The following is a 14954-nucleotide window of genomic DNA, read 5'->3' on the forward strand; positions in this document are numbered from 1 at the left end:
GCAATTAAAATGTATCATTGCAATTAAAATGATCAAGCTATTTCCTTGGTCCATTCCTATGTATAAGTATCAGCATTGCTCTGACTTACATGTATATTTATAAGTACATTCAATATTTAATCATTGCTGAATTAGCACTTTAGTCCTGGTAGGTGACCGTTAAAGGAAATCTCTGAAAGGCCTGCGACAAAGTCCAAGCTGTCTCTTTTTCTGCTGCACTGGCATGTTTTTTTTTGGCCCATCACATCTCTGCTTTATGACTGCAAACAGTACCCCACACAAAATATTTTATTCATTGTCAATAAATTTGCCAGTGCCACCAAAATGCTGACTGCCTGCAGAAATATCTTATATAAAAAGAAAAAAATTGCTGTGTATCACTACTGCGGCCGCAAGATTTTGATTTCAACTGTCGGCAAAAGTTTGCGGGTGAATATACCACATAGATTGATTGTGCATGAGTGCATGATATAGATATTTATAATATAAAGGCTTACTTGAAACTGATGTTGCCTGAATGGATTATTTTGGATGTCATTGCACAGTTAGAAACTTTGCGAACTATATTAGTTTTTGTTTTTGCCATTTGTTTCAGCTATTTCTGTATTGATTTTATTTTAATGGTTTATCGCTCTATATTTATCCAACACTTGCCGCATCAGATCCTAAATGCTTTAAGATCTGCACCCCGTGTTTTCTAATGTTGAAACATAATTGTAATTCATTGCCTAATCTATTAACAGCCTCTTACTTGGGGTAACTGAGGATGATTGAGAAGTTAAAAATGTTTGGTAAAAAAAACGACAGAGTCTGCTTTGCAAATAAATAAAGTCATAAAATGTAATGCTGTGTTTTTCTCCTAGTGGTGTCTGGGGAATAGTAAACTCTCCTCACATGTTTAATTAACGAAGAGAATAAAAGGCAAACTCTGAGCAGTGAGAGTTTCAGGAGGCAATTTGGGCTTAGGATCCTCATTTCAGATGCTTGGAATGCAAATGCTGAGCAGTTCTTTGTAGCAGCTGGTGGGAGACTGGCTGTGCACAAAGCTCCGATCCTGGCTAATGCTCACGGCAGCACTTTATCAGCAGACATCTAATAACATGAGTAGCGGATTGCAAATAAAGCACAGGCTCATTGGAAGGAGGGACGCTGTTGTCTTGGAGAAAGCCCTTATTTACTGGGGCTACGGTTTCTGCAATAAACATTATTTGATCATCGATACCTTAGAAAGACATCTAAACAGTTGTTATACTTTTGAAGCTTGCAAAATTATTCAGTGATTCAAAAGTTTTGATTGAAATTATAGTATCATAGAAAGCATTGTACAGTTATTCTTATCCAAGTTACTTCTATGCACAAATATGCAAATGAGAGAGAGAGAGAGAGAGAGAGAGAGAGAGAGAGAGAGAGAGAGAGAGAGAGAGAGAGAGAGAGAGAGAGAGAGAGAGAGAGAGAGAGAGAGAGAGAGAGAGAGAGAGAGAGAGAGAGAGAGAGAGAGATTTTGGCCTTTTAGCAAAAATATTTCATTTCTTTCAAACAATGACTTCTAACTGTTTAAAGGGCACTTCTTCATTTGTTAATAGCATATAAGCCTGGGCATAACCAATTCAGATTAGTCTAAATGGAATCCAGATGTGTCATTGCTGGCTGGCACAGGATGATCTGTGTAGGTGTCAGCTGTCAGGTGTACTGCTGCAGGATTACAGGTTAGATTGTGTACCACCCCCAATGCTATAATAACATCCACAGAAGCCCGGCCACCTGCCGCCACAACTCAGAGGAGCTCATCTTTTTCAACTCCCAGTAAGCAGAAAGGCACCACACTTTAAAACCGGCTTCCAGCCACACTAAATCCTGCTCCTCAGATCGGTAACAAGTAGTATTTAACTGAGCCAGACAAAAAAGCAGGTTGTTGCACTGGCAAAATTTAAGTTTTTAAATGATGAGAGTAAAGCATGCTGGTATATGTTACAGGTTTCATTTAGCCTAAAAGTGTTTTTTTTTATATTTTTGTCATGCAATGTTAGATAGAGGGACAAACAGAAAGCAAGACATAAACTATTAAAATGCATTAATTTGTTTCAAAAGACTAAATTTGCCACAGTGTGTGAGCATAAAATAACATAACCCCATGTTTCTCAGTCTGCTCCATTACCATGGACAGATGGTTCATTTTCTCTTCTCGTTTTCATTCCCAGCTGATCCTGTTGATGTTTTGCGAGTGCTTGGGCTGTCAGAGAGCATGGAGGGGGTTTCTTTGGATGCTGGGTTCTGCACCAGCAGGAGGGGCATGGAGGAGACAGACCTGGCTTACAAGATCAAAAAGATCCAGCTCAGCATTCCCACTAAACAGCTATTCCCTGGTAGTGTCTAGACTTCTTTTCTTATGCATGACAACATACAGAAAATCTTCTTAATCTACTTCAGCCATGGAATTCTCAATGATTTCCTTCAGTGTCTGAAAACATTAAAATGGACAGACTTTGAATGTAGTTGTTGTGTCAGTAAAGGATAATAAATGTGACAGAACCTCACCCCCTTCCCACTTCTACACTCTCCTTTCATGGTTTATATGTTTCATCATTATCCCTGTCCAGGTGCCTAGCAGCATATGATGAAATGCATGCTCCCTGCTGTGCCCTGCGCTTCTTTCTTAACAACTCTCCTCTCTGCTCCTCCACTTGCAGATTCCAGATTTCCTGTGAATTTCTCCCTAATGGCTACTGTAAGAGCCAAAAAGGGCTCCCAGTCCTTCCGTTTTTCAGTGTATGATGACCAGGGGGTGCAGCAGGTGGGTCTCGAGGTGGGCCGTTCCCCTGTCTTTGTGTATGAAGACCAGCATGGGGAGCCCACTCCACCACTGTATCCTATTTTCAGGAAGATCAACATGGCAGATGGAAAGTGGGTAGTATGAGGGCCTTATCCTCTGTGTTATATCTGACATCTTAGTTGTTCATTTGATTTTATGTGCTAATTATATAAACTTTACAGACCTCTACATGTAGCATTGCGTTTCTGTATTCCACTTTTACCTAGCTTACTCGATTTACTTGACCTGGGGTTCATAGTCAAATTGTCCTCTTGTCTGCTTGCTTAGCAACATATGTGAAAGAACTTGGGAAAATTATTTTTCTATGAACAGACAGAACATTATACTCTCCTCTAAAACTAAACTAAATACTTTCTGGGTGGTGTTTCAGATGGCACAGGATAGCCTACAGTGTGCTCGATAAGACTGTGACCCTTTACTTGGACTGCCAGAGGGTGCAAACTTTGGATCTGCTGCGGGGGGACAATCCTGTGGTCAGCACCGAGGGGGTCAATGTTTTTGGAACACGTCTGCTGGATGAAGAAGTTTTTGAGGTACGAGATTGTGAAAGTGCGTGAACCACAAACCAGAGGAAAACAGTCGATTTCTGGGTCAAACTCATGGTTACTCTATTGTTTTTTTATTTTATTTATTATGTTTAGATCTTTTTTTAGCAGATCTGGTTTAGCAGATCTGGTTTGGCAGATAACAATAAACAATGCGAATGTGTTGAGTAATCTGGTTATCTATATAGGAGCAGTTCTGTGTTTATGATGGTGTAGACAAAGGAAAATGTCTAAGACTTTGTGTCTCAGTGGGAGGATTCCTGGTGATTATATATTAACTATTTTATTCTTTCTTTTGGGAACCTCTCAGAGCAGTTTTAAAGCAACCAAGTGGAGTGCAACAAACGTAAGCAAACAATAAATATTTGAGGTACCTATTGATCCAGTTAGATAATGTCTTGGTTTTAAAAATTAGGATTTAAAGCTTTTATTACTATTACCAAAGATTCCTTATACATGATCTACAGTGGCTTGTAGAATTATTCTTACCTCTTGATTTTTTCTTTTATTTGTTACATTAAAACCAGAAATTTCCACTTTTATTTTATGAAAACTGTATCTGATAGATCAGCACAACGTTTTGCATAATTTTGAAGTGGAAGGGAAGGGACATGTGTTTTTCAAAAGTTTTAACAAATGAAAAGCTCCCCCAGCCCATTTTCAAGCTAATACCTATAAGTAAAATCCAGTGCAACCAACCTTCTTCAGAGGTTACATAATTAGTAAATATAACCCAGTTGGATGCAACGTAAGCTAAGTATATATGTAAATACAGGTGTACTGTGAATATCTCAGATGTTTGTTAGATAAGATTAGTGTTAAAAAAGCATCATGAAGATCAGGGATAACACCAGACATGTGTGTTGTTTAGAATTGACCGCGCAGGCAAAGAGAGCATTAATCAGAGAAGCAGACAAGAAAGACATGGTTACTCTGACGGAGCTGGAGAGATCATATTATCATTGTACCACAGAAATCAGACCATTATGGAAGCATGGCAAGAAGAAAGACACTGTTTAAAAAAACCCATGTGAAGTCCCATTTAAAGTTTGAACTATTTGGTCTACATGCAAAATGCAAACGCAACCCTGAACATACTATTGTCACTGTTAAACATGATAGACGCCACATCAAACTATGCGGATGCTTTTCTTCACCAGGTACAAGGAAGGCAGTCATCGTTGATGGGAGGATAGATGCAGCTAAATACAAGGCAATCCTGGTAAAAACAGAAAAACCCAAACAAGCAAACATTTCAGACTGTTGCAGAGGTTCACCTTCATGCCAGTCAATGAGCCTAAAAATATAGCCAAAGCTACAACTGTTTAGAGGAATGTTTTAGAACAGCCCAGTCAAAGTCCAAATTTAGAATATGTGTTAAGATTTGAAAACAAATGGTCTCAGATGCTTTCTATCCAAGCTGAATGAGCCTAACCTGTTTTGCAAATAAATCGGCAAAACTGACTCTACATGTGCAAAACTGGTGAGAGATACCTTAAAAGACCTGCAACAGTAATAGCACAGAAAGGTGGCTCTACAAAGTACTAACTGAAGGAGCTGCTCGGCCCACTATTAGATTTGTATTCGTAAAAAAACTTAAAACTGTGCTTCCTTTTCATTCCACATTATAACCACACCCTTCTTTGTGTCGATCCATCACATAAAATCCCAGTAAAATACTCTGAAGTTTGTGTTTGTAAATGACAAAATGTAAACATATTTGAGGGGTGTGAATACTTTTACAAGTAACTGTATACATTATAAGACAGCATCTAAGTCAGCCAGGAGATTTGGTGACCTTGGCAGGAGTAAATTCTAACCTCAGGCTTTATAGCTTCAAAGAACATTTTTGAAAATAATTTAGTGTGTGGGTTTTAACGTGCATAATACATGTTTTAAAAGGAGCAGGGAGAAGGGAAAATACTATTCAGACTTGCCCAGTTTAACTTTCATTACGAAGCCAAAAAATGATACAAGCTTTAAATGAAGGATCGGACTGCACCTGCTGAGTCTGGTTAATGTGACTTTAGCAATTAATGGCTTCTTTAATAGTTAAAAAGGGATACATAGCCACTATTCGGGGATTTCTGCACAGTTTAAAAGAATTAAAGCCAAATATGTATGCTTAAATTTAGATGAATGCCCACATATGAATTAACATGCAGCAAAGCACACCCAGGGAGTATCAAATCAAACTCCGAGAGTCTCACTAGTTCCTCTTTTCACCACTGTAACCTTTACTGCCAGTCATTCTCTGTACTTCCCATGATAATACTCAACCTTCTCCATTGTCATTCCCAATGAGGCCCAACTAAATCTCTAACCAACGGCATGAAATTGAGATCAGCTCAAGCTCCTTTCTCTTCCATGTCCTCAGGGCTCCTAATGTAGTACAGTAAGAAATGGAGAAAAGAGATGCATAAGATAAGATTTTGTAGATGTTAAAAGGTCTGGTAAAAGTGTAGGGGGAGTTTTTGTATTCTTATTTGGAATGATAGCAAAAAGATCAGAATGTAAACTATGCTAACAGATTTTGTTTGCTTGGAATATGTTTTTGGTAGTTTTTTTTACACATTGTCTTATTATGAACAAAGGGCCTTTGGGTTTTGTATGTACAGTCATCACTCACCCCTGTAACCTTGCCCACAAATTCACATCTTGTCATTTGTGCCCTGCCCTAACCTCAGCTGCCTTTACACACCATGCTGTTCTCCACCACTTTTCCCCTCCCTTCCAGAGAGTGACTGTAGCTTTCCAACTGATGTAATTACTTTAAATCCCACTTGAGAAATGTGTCTCCTTGTAGGCAATATTAATTTCCCTTTTCAAAAGTTACCAAGGCCTTAATGCTTGGCTTTGGACGAAGAACACTCCAATGCCCCAATTAATCATCTTATGCAAAGAGTCATGATGATGATCACATCTGATTTGTGGTAATGACTAATACGTTAAAGTCAATCTGTATGATGTTTCATCCAAATCATTTGTTATGTCAGTCAGTGAACTTTCTGAGGGCAAATGTTTGGAAAAAATAATTACAAAGGGGAAGAATGTCCTTATCGTTCTTTATGTTTTGAACCATTTTTGTGTTTAAATTCCATTTTTTCCAATCTTTGCATTTTCAATGCAGTATTTTAGCAGCAGAGTCCTGCATATTGGGTGAGATTGGTACCACAGGGAGAGAAGTTAAGCAGGCTGACTTCTGGGCCTCTGTTCCCATGACCTGGTTCTGGGGAGGTGGCCAATGTTCTGGCCCAGTTTTCCCATCATGGGACCTCAGCGTGGGAGCACCGGGACTGTGGGCAGCCACTAATGCGCCTATTGCCTCCAGATTACCTACAAATGGCTACATAAACTAAGTAAAGTAAACATAAACTTGGTCCTGTTTTTCTTTATTTTTGGCTGCTCTGTGCCTCCAATAAACGGACTGCATAGATAAGATCCAAACCTGGATTGAATTGTTTAGGAGCTTTCATCCCTTCTTTCTCAATCAGTGCGAGGAATAATAAATAGCTCTCGCAGGGCATGTTGAAACAACTATTATAGAATGTGTAACAAATGTGATGTTTTCCCTATTCCCTAAAACTTATCAGGAATGGTGGTAAGGTTCTTATGGGTAGCAACAGCAGCAATTCTTTCAAAAAAAAGGAAAATTTAACTCTTGTTTTTTTTACCCATTTATAGTACAGGAAAAGATTGATTCCAGATCTAATTAAGGGATGTCAAAAGGGTATACTGCATATCCTCAGTGAAAGTTCAGTTTCTTGTGACATTGGTAGAAAAAAAGACACTACTGTTTCTCTAATGAGCATTTCAAAGAAAAGTGTGAATAAACTCTGTTGATGAAAATGAAGTGTTCTCATTTTCTCCATGTATTTCCTCCTAAGATGTCCTTGTCTTATCCTATAACTGAGAACGACATGTGCATTAGCTTTATAACTTTTGTTTTTCAAGAGGGGTGACTCCGTGGGCAAGAAAATTGCATATAAGAACTCCCTTTGATTTCAAATTGTGATTGGATTAGTATGGATTAACTCCCATTTGCTTTTCTTTCTACTTCGTCTCTCACTTTCGAGTACAGTAATTTCATTTGCTTGACTCTGACCTGTGGCCAAAAGAGGAAGAATAATTGGATAAAAACTCTTTTAATGTTTGATGTTTTAAAAGCATGCAGTTTGAACTGTCAACCCTAGGTTTACCTTTTTGCTCTGCAGATAAGACTGTACATGGTCATTTGTTGCTGAGAAAGCTTGACTCGAGCTGTACAAGATGTTGCGAAACAAGAGCTGATTCCTTCAGATTTATTTGACCTGTGGCTCCTAAGTCTTATTGATATTACAATGGCACATTAATTAAAAGAACATCAAGCTGTTAATCAAATATAATTCATCTCACATGGCTGCCCAGCTGTCCCACTTTAACATTTCACATGGCAATATGTTCAGAAAGGGCTGCCACTTCCTGACTCCTTTCAGACATGTAATCAAAACCTTGTCAAACAGCATGCAGCATGACTTTTGTCTTTTTTTGTATTTTTTCATACATTATTTGCAAATAAAATAAATGCCTATTAAGAAATTGTATTTTAGTCAGAATTGTTTGCTTTTATCATCATAGTAGAGTGCTGTGAAAAACTATTTACCCTTACGGATTTCCTCTGTCTGATTTTGTTTTTTTTTTTTTGGTCACACTTAAATGTTTGAGCTTATCAAACAAATTTCAAAGTTTCATCAGCTAAATACTTAATGCAAGTTTAAAATGATGATTTTATTTATGAGTGCAAAACGTTGCCTTTAGAGGTATTTTAAATATTTTGGTATTCATTATTTGCAAGACATACAACAAGCAAACTGACAGTGGTGAAGTAGACAGCAGTGCACTAGGAACAGATTCCGGTGGCTGCTAATGCTGTGTTCCTTTTAGCTATGAATTAAGAATTTAGATGTCGAAATTATACCAAATCCAACTAAACCATTTTCCAGTACTTTGAAAAACAGTTAGATTAGCCAAAGCGTGTACTCAGCGTGTGGCTATACCAGCTATTAACTATGCATTTTTCTGCGTATTCCACACACAAACACTGTAGGTACATGTTTACTATAGAAGGTTGAATAGTACTGTGTGTGAAAGATTGAATGTCATACAAATCATCAGAAGTACTAGATAGGTCTTTACTGCAAATATTACTAGGTTTTAAAAGTACGGCAACCATATTGGATTTTCAGGCTCCAGTTGGTCAGCAACTACCGATTTCCTGACTCTTTTCTGTTAATTGTTCTCAATTCAAATGTGGAATTGGAGTAAAAATGAAATACATAATTATACCGCATCCATCAAAAAAATCAACCAGTACCAATAGGAATTTAGAATAGGAAATCAATAGAAATTTTCTTTTACTCTTTTGTTTTTATATCAAAACAACAAAAAAAGTGAAGATGTCCAAGTCCTGTAGCGGTACTGTTTTAAAATGTTTGTCAAGGCGACAGTACTTGTGTTACTAAGGCGGTACATGTATAACAAAATTGAGAACCACTGGCATGCAGTCAGGCCTGATTGTAAATTGTAAAATTGAACTCAGCTTTCCAAAATATCTTGTTAATCAGAGTTAATTCATTATTTAACAAAGGGAGATTATTTGTTTTTCACATAGTGCAAAACTGTGTTTTGTAGTTACCCAGGTTAATTTTCTTGGATATTAAATATTGTGTGACGATATGAAACATTTGTCAAAAAATAGACCAAATCTGTAAGGGAGCAATTAATTTTTTTCCCTAAAAAATTAAGTATTTTTATTTTAACTTTGCTGCATGAAGCATTGTGTTTAATATTTTTCTTGATCATTTGTTCATTGATATGTAACCTAATTTTCTTTCCTAGCATGAATCAAACATTCTTCTGGGCTTTTGAATGCCACGAATAATTCTGTAATGTTTTGGAGATGTTGAGTATGCAGATGCTAAAGCGAGTGGAGGCTGTGGGCTCAGAGCTGCAGGGTGCAGCAGTGCTGTCTCTGTCCATGTTTGTAAATATGCTCTGGCTGTGCCTGGAGGGCAAAACGGGAATTAAAAGGTCCTGACAGTGGGGCAAGGGGGGAGGGGACAGTTGTACCTGTGCTATCACTTTTTTCATTCTGACACTTTGATTTACATCTATCTCAACAGCCAGATGATTGCAAATTAAGTTTTATGGCCATTATAAAATGTATATTTGCTGTGTAGCATTTTTTTAGTTCTTCAATGGAATATTTTTGTTTTGGTTCTTGATTTCAGGGAAACATTCAGCAACTGATGATTGCAGATGACCCCCAGGCTGCTGCCAGCTACTGTGTAAACTTCATACCAGATTGTGACTTGGCTTTGCCATACAACGGTCAAACTCTGGACAACCAGGTCAGTACTGCAAGAGACATGACAATGTTTGTCAAAACACAAAAATGTATTTGCAAAATGCTTTTACTGTTTATACATTGTAGTACATTTAAATACATTTTGCAAGTTTTGACTTTGTTGTAATTTTAATTTCCTGTATTGTCCCTTTGTTTACGGGATGTTTGGATGCCATGATTTTTATAATATGGATTAAGAAACACTTAGAACCTCTGTTTATTGCATCCCAGTCCAAGTCTCCCTGGATAATAATGGGGGCTTGGTAAATCCCACATACCATGAAACTACTCAAAGAAGTACTAGCTTATTAACAGGTAGTTATGTGTTGCAAACTGTCTGCAAAGAGACAGTATTGAGATAAAGAGGGAATAGGCCAGCTGTTGAAGCTTGTTTTGAAATGCAGCCAGCATGGAAGCATTTCTAATATCAGGCCCTTTTTTAGCATCTCCGGCACTCACACTATAACACAAAAACACAAAAGGAAAGCCAAAAAGAACACACATCTGCTCGCATATCTATACGGCAAGCCAGAAGCACGTGACTCAGCAGCTCATTCTTTCCTCAAGGCATGTTTAAAATAATTCTATCAGAGATAAAGATGATTATAAATGGTTTCTGGTGATGAATGAAGAGATAAGGAGACAGCTGTGTATGTGGATAGGTTTCAGGAAACAAGGTTTTACCTTGTCCCATGTCTTTTGCATAGAATTAATTAAATGAATAAACAGTACACAAAGCTGCTGGTTATTGATGAAAGGATGAACTATGAGGCCATCTTGGTAGTCACGCAGCTGCCTTTCATATAAATACAGCTGAATGAGAAGCTCTTAATCCAGAGTGTTTCCATATCCTTCACCAGACTGACCTGCTTCCCATCCCACTCCCACTCTCTGATCATGTTTGCAAGTGGATCTAAATCATGTCTCATTTCACAGGTTTTGCCTTCAGTGCCATTTTCAGGCAGAGGCCACTCAGATAACTTACATACAATGTAAATCTCTCATGGAGGGGACAAACTTTTCCAGGAACAACAATAGTTTAAACATTTGTGTGGACCATACACAAAGCCTTTGAAAGTAAAGCACGATATATGATTCTAATAAAAACTGGAACCCTGATCATTTTTCACACTACAAACACAAACTTCAGTGTATTTTATTAAATGTAATGTGATAGACCAACATAAAGTGGGGCAGAATTGTGAAATGGAAGAAAAAGTTTTTTGTTTGTTTTTTTAACAGATAAAATCTGGAAACCTGTTGTGTAATAGTATTCAAAATCCCAGAGTCAGTAATTTGTGAAACTACATATTGCTGCTATTACGACTGCAAGTCTTTTGGGGTATGTCTCTACTAGCTTTGCACATCTAGAGACTGAAAGTTATGCCCTTTCTTTTGATTTGCAGCCCAAACTCAGACTGTAAAAAAAGCATATCTGAATATGAGTTTTCAAGTCTTCCAAGACATTCTCAATTCGATTTAGGACCAGGCTTTAACTTGGGTCATTCCAAAACATGAATGTTAAAATATGAAATTTATCATTTTGGTGTTGGTTTATCAACGTAGATATTGATAGACGAACATTTTTGTTGGTCTATCAAATAAGTTCCACAAAATATGTATTGAAGTCTCTGGTTATAACATGAAAAAATAAGAAAAAATTCAAGGTATATGAATAGATTTAAAAGGTAGTTTATAGAATAATCTCTAACAAACGTGAGTTTCTTCCACATTATTTTACAGGAAGGGATAGTTTTAGTGGGGTGCACTGTAATCATCTCGCCAGACCTTAATTCTTTACTTAGGCTATTTCCAAAATTGTGTTTTTATTCACAGTACTATTTGTTTTAGTTTTTCCATCTTCCTTTATTGCTTCTGCTTTGCATTTCAAAATTTTATAATAGAACTCCCATCTTGAGCTGATGGAAAGTGACCAACCAACTGAACCAAATAATCTCTCTAAAAAGGACAAGAGAGGCAAAAAAAACAAAAAGAAGAGGGACAAAACCTCTAAAGGAAAACGCAAAGGAAAGAGAAAGGGCAAGAAGGGGTCCAGAAAGAAGATGCATGAAGATGAGAGTCCAGAAGAAGGCTTCCACAGAATTACTACAACACTGCCGGAGTTTCAGTCACAGGAACCTTTCCAGCCCACACAACTACCTCAAACTAAGGGCGACATTGAATCTGTTCTTCCCACTGACATGTTCGACGAGACCATGGTGATGCCCACATATAATCCTGACTTCACCTCTGAGGCCCCCACCGTGGTGCCCAGTACACTGCGTGTATCAAAGGTTACCAAGGAGGTAGACAAATTTATCAGTAGATGTGATCCATCCTAAACCCCTCCCACCATTTGTAGTTCTAACCGTAGCGAGCACCTCTTCCTCTTTTCACCACACTAGTTGCTTATCACAACTAACCAGCTACATCCTAATTATTACCTAGGCTTTATCTTCATGCAAATTTGGATATTTCATCCTAGTCAATGAAAACTGTGTGTTTCATCTTTACTGAATGTCTATTTGTAATCTTGGAAAACATGAAGAAGCAAATCTGAAAAGGCTTCTTATTAATTATTTGCTTTAAAGTTCACTCAAAATGAATCATGTGTTTGGATGGCGGCTAATTAAGGATATGCAACAAAGACTCATGATAAAGCAACTAGTTTTTACATTCTCTCTCTAATAAAAAAACACATTTTGTATGTCTCCTCTATGTTTGTTATTTGCCAGTTTGTCAAGTAATAAAATTTGTCCTGTTCACACTGTTTTCTGTCAGTCTCTTCCACTTTTTCACACAAATCTGATTTAGTCTTTCAGCTAATCACACTTCTGCATTGTAATTAACTGCACACCTGCCATCCTGTTTCTCAGTCACCCAACAAATGTTTATTAAATCACCCTGTTTTCTAACATCTATTCTATAAAAATGCACAGGGGGCCTCAGTGCTTTCTGGTTAACCTTTATGATGGCTCAACTGAAACTGTGTATTGGTCAGCAGGCAATTCCATCAGTGCACACACCACTTGGGGTGGAGTATGAACATGACATTTATGGGGATTTGCATGAAGATCTCTCAGTTTCTACAGTAACTGTGGATTCGAATACAACTGGTTATGAGGTAGGATAAGTGAAACCAAATGTAATATAAAATAGAACACTTCAAAAATATTGATGAATGTATTCACTAACGAGTTTCTGACATTTCAACAGATTCTCGAATACGATGATTTTTCGAATGACACACAGTATGAAGAATATGAAATATATGAGGATGACTTTGACTTTGCAGAACGGGAAAGAGCTCAGACCTTGGATGTTGAGGTAAATCTGTTGCTTAAATTGAGAAGTCATGTTGGTTCTTGGATCCTTCAAGTCATATCTAAGAATTCATATCTATTTTTCTTTTTCTCCACTACAGGCTATACTCAGAGCAGAGAAAGGCCAGAAGGGAGGGCCAGCTATTATTGAACCGGTGAGCTGCTAGAGCGTTTAATTAATAGTATTGCAGGCACAGTTATGTGTGCAGGGGAAGGATAGTATATTCTCTGAATCTACATTGAATGCTTCTTGTGTTTGCTTCTAGGGTTTATTAGTGAAAGGACCCCCAGGCCTGCCGGGGCTAGAGGTGAGCCACTAAACATCTGCAATAAAATGATGACAATTTAAAGACAGATCAAATATTTTATACATACAATGCACCTCAGTAAAATACAATGCCATTAAAAAGTTCAATTATTTTTGCAATTTAGTTCAAAATGCTTAACAAATTATAAATGTGTACATTTATTTCTATTAATTTGGATGATTATGGCTTAGATTCAAAACAAATTTTCAGAAAATTGCATATAAGCATAAAATAATTTTTATTGCAGTAATAATAGCCTTCTAAATAATATGTCCATGTACTATGCATTGTACATACTCAATACTTGGGCAGAAATGGTTTTCCATGACTATTGCTGCTACGTTCTGCTGAGGTGTTAAGCAAGCCCATTTGGGCTTGATAGTGGCCTTCAGCTTGTCTCCATTGTTAGGTCTAGTCTCTTCAATCTTACTCATGGCAATTTCCTACAAGTTATTTATAGGGTTTAGGTCATGCCAGCTCAGTTTGCTGGAAAAGCATGCACAGTGATACTGTCATGACATGTGGTAAAAGTGAACCCATATGCAGGCAAGGCAGCAGGAGGAGTATGATGGGGAAGATGAGTGCAACAGAATAATCTAGCAGTGAGACTTAGAAACCAAGGACATCAAATTACCAGGATAAATCTTGGTATGGTGACTGTTAAATCACTTACCCTGGCTTCAGTCCACACCTTGTGAATCTCTTCCAAAGTCTTGAATGGGCTTTGTTTCACAATCCCCTGAATGCAGTACTCATCCCTATTTCAACTAATATACCTGAATGCAGCACTTATTTTGTAGCTTACTCTTTTTGTTGAGTTTTTCAGTAACTGTTTCCTGAATTCCAGACAAGTCAGCCACCCTCCGAATTGATTGGGTAGGCTATAATATGGCCACAATGTTCCTATATTAAAATAATATTTTATTGAATTTATGTAATATTTTTATATTCTGGGAAACTGAATTTTGTGTTAGATAAAATCATTAGAGATAAATGTTTGAAATATATAACTATTTGGGTAATGAATCTTTATAATAACTTAAAATGTCTTGACTGAAATGAATGAACTTTTATTTCCTACTTGAATTCATCCAGATGCACCTGCACAGATCATGAGGATACCACTGCTTCATCATTAACTAGCTGATCAGGAGAATTTAACAGATAACTGTAAACCACATGGAGAGTCAGAAAATACTTGTGGTTCAACTAATGTTAGTTAGAACATAGCCATGTTCTTGGGTTCTTGTCTAAGTACTGTTTTGTTTACAGGGACTTCCTGGGCCAGCCGGACCAACAGGGCCTCCAGGGCCCAGAGGAGATCCAGGTGATCTGGTGAGTGTGGCTCTCAGATTGGCACAAGCCAGAATTTGGACTCAGTGATTTACTGTTATTTCAGATTGACCTTTTACCTGAGGGAATAATACACTGAACTTGACTGCATTATTTTGCTTATCGTTATGCAAGTGCCTTCAGGATACATCCTAATCAGATGTCCGAACCACCTCAAATGACTCCTTTCAATTAAAAGGAGCAGCAGCTCTACTATGAGCTTCCACCAAT

The 14954-nt window shown here is 37.5% G+C and overlaps 1 protein-coding gene and 1 long non-coding RNA gene across 2 annotated transcripts in view; both read left to right on the forward strand.

The window, feature by feature from the left end:
* LOC124864162 (collagen alpha-1(V) chain-like) overlaps positions 1-14954 on the forward strand; it is a 74476-nt gene that overhangs the window by 13001 nt on the left and 46521 nt on the right. The window contains exons 2-10 of the mRNA XM_047358828.1: positions 2199-2363; positions 2688-2901; positions 3201-3363; positions 9645-9764; positions 11728-12066; positions 12977-13087; positions 13185-13238; positions 13350-13391; positions 14664-14726. Coding sequence (XP_047214784.1) covers positions 2199-2363; positions 2688-2901; positions 3201-3363; positions 9645-9764; positions 11728-12066; positions 12977-13087; positions 13185-13238; positions 13350-13391; positions 14664-14726 — 1271 coding nt within the window. The remainder of the gene's footprint in view (positions 1-2198; positions 2364-2687; positions 2902-3200; positions 3364-9644; positions 9765-11727; positions 12067-12976; positions 13088-13184; positions 13239-13349; positions 13392-14663; positions 14727-14954) is intronic.
* Positions 12764-13218, forward strand: LOC124863807. Its single transcript, XR_007037202.1, has 3 exons — positions 12764-12884; positions 12977-13087; positions 13185-13218. It is a non-coding gene; the product is annotated as an uncharacterized LOC124863807 (long non-coding RNA).

The sequence above is a fragment of the Girardinichthys multiradiatus genome, chromosome Y, assembly GCF_021462225.1.
Source record: "Girardinichthys multiradiatus isolate DD_20200921_A chromosome Y, DD_fGirMul_XY1, whole genome shotgun sequence".
Taxonomy (NCBI): domain Eukaryota; kingdom Metazoa; phylum Chordata; class Actinopteri; order Cyprinodontiformes; family Goodeidae; genus Girardinichthys; species Girardinichthys multiradiatus.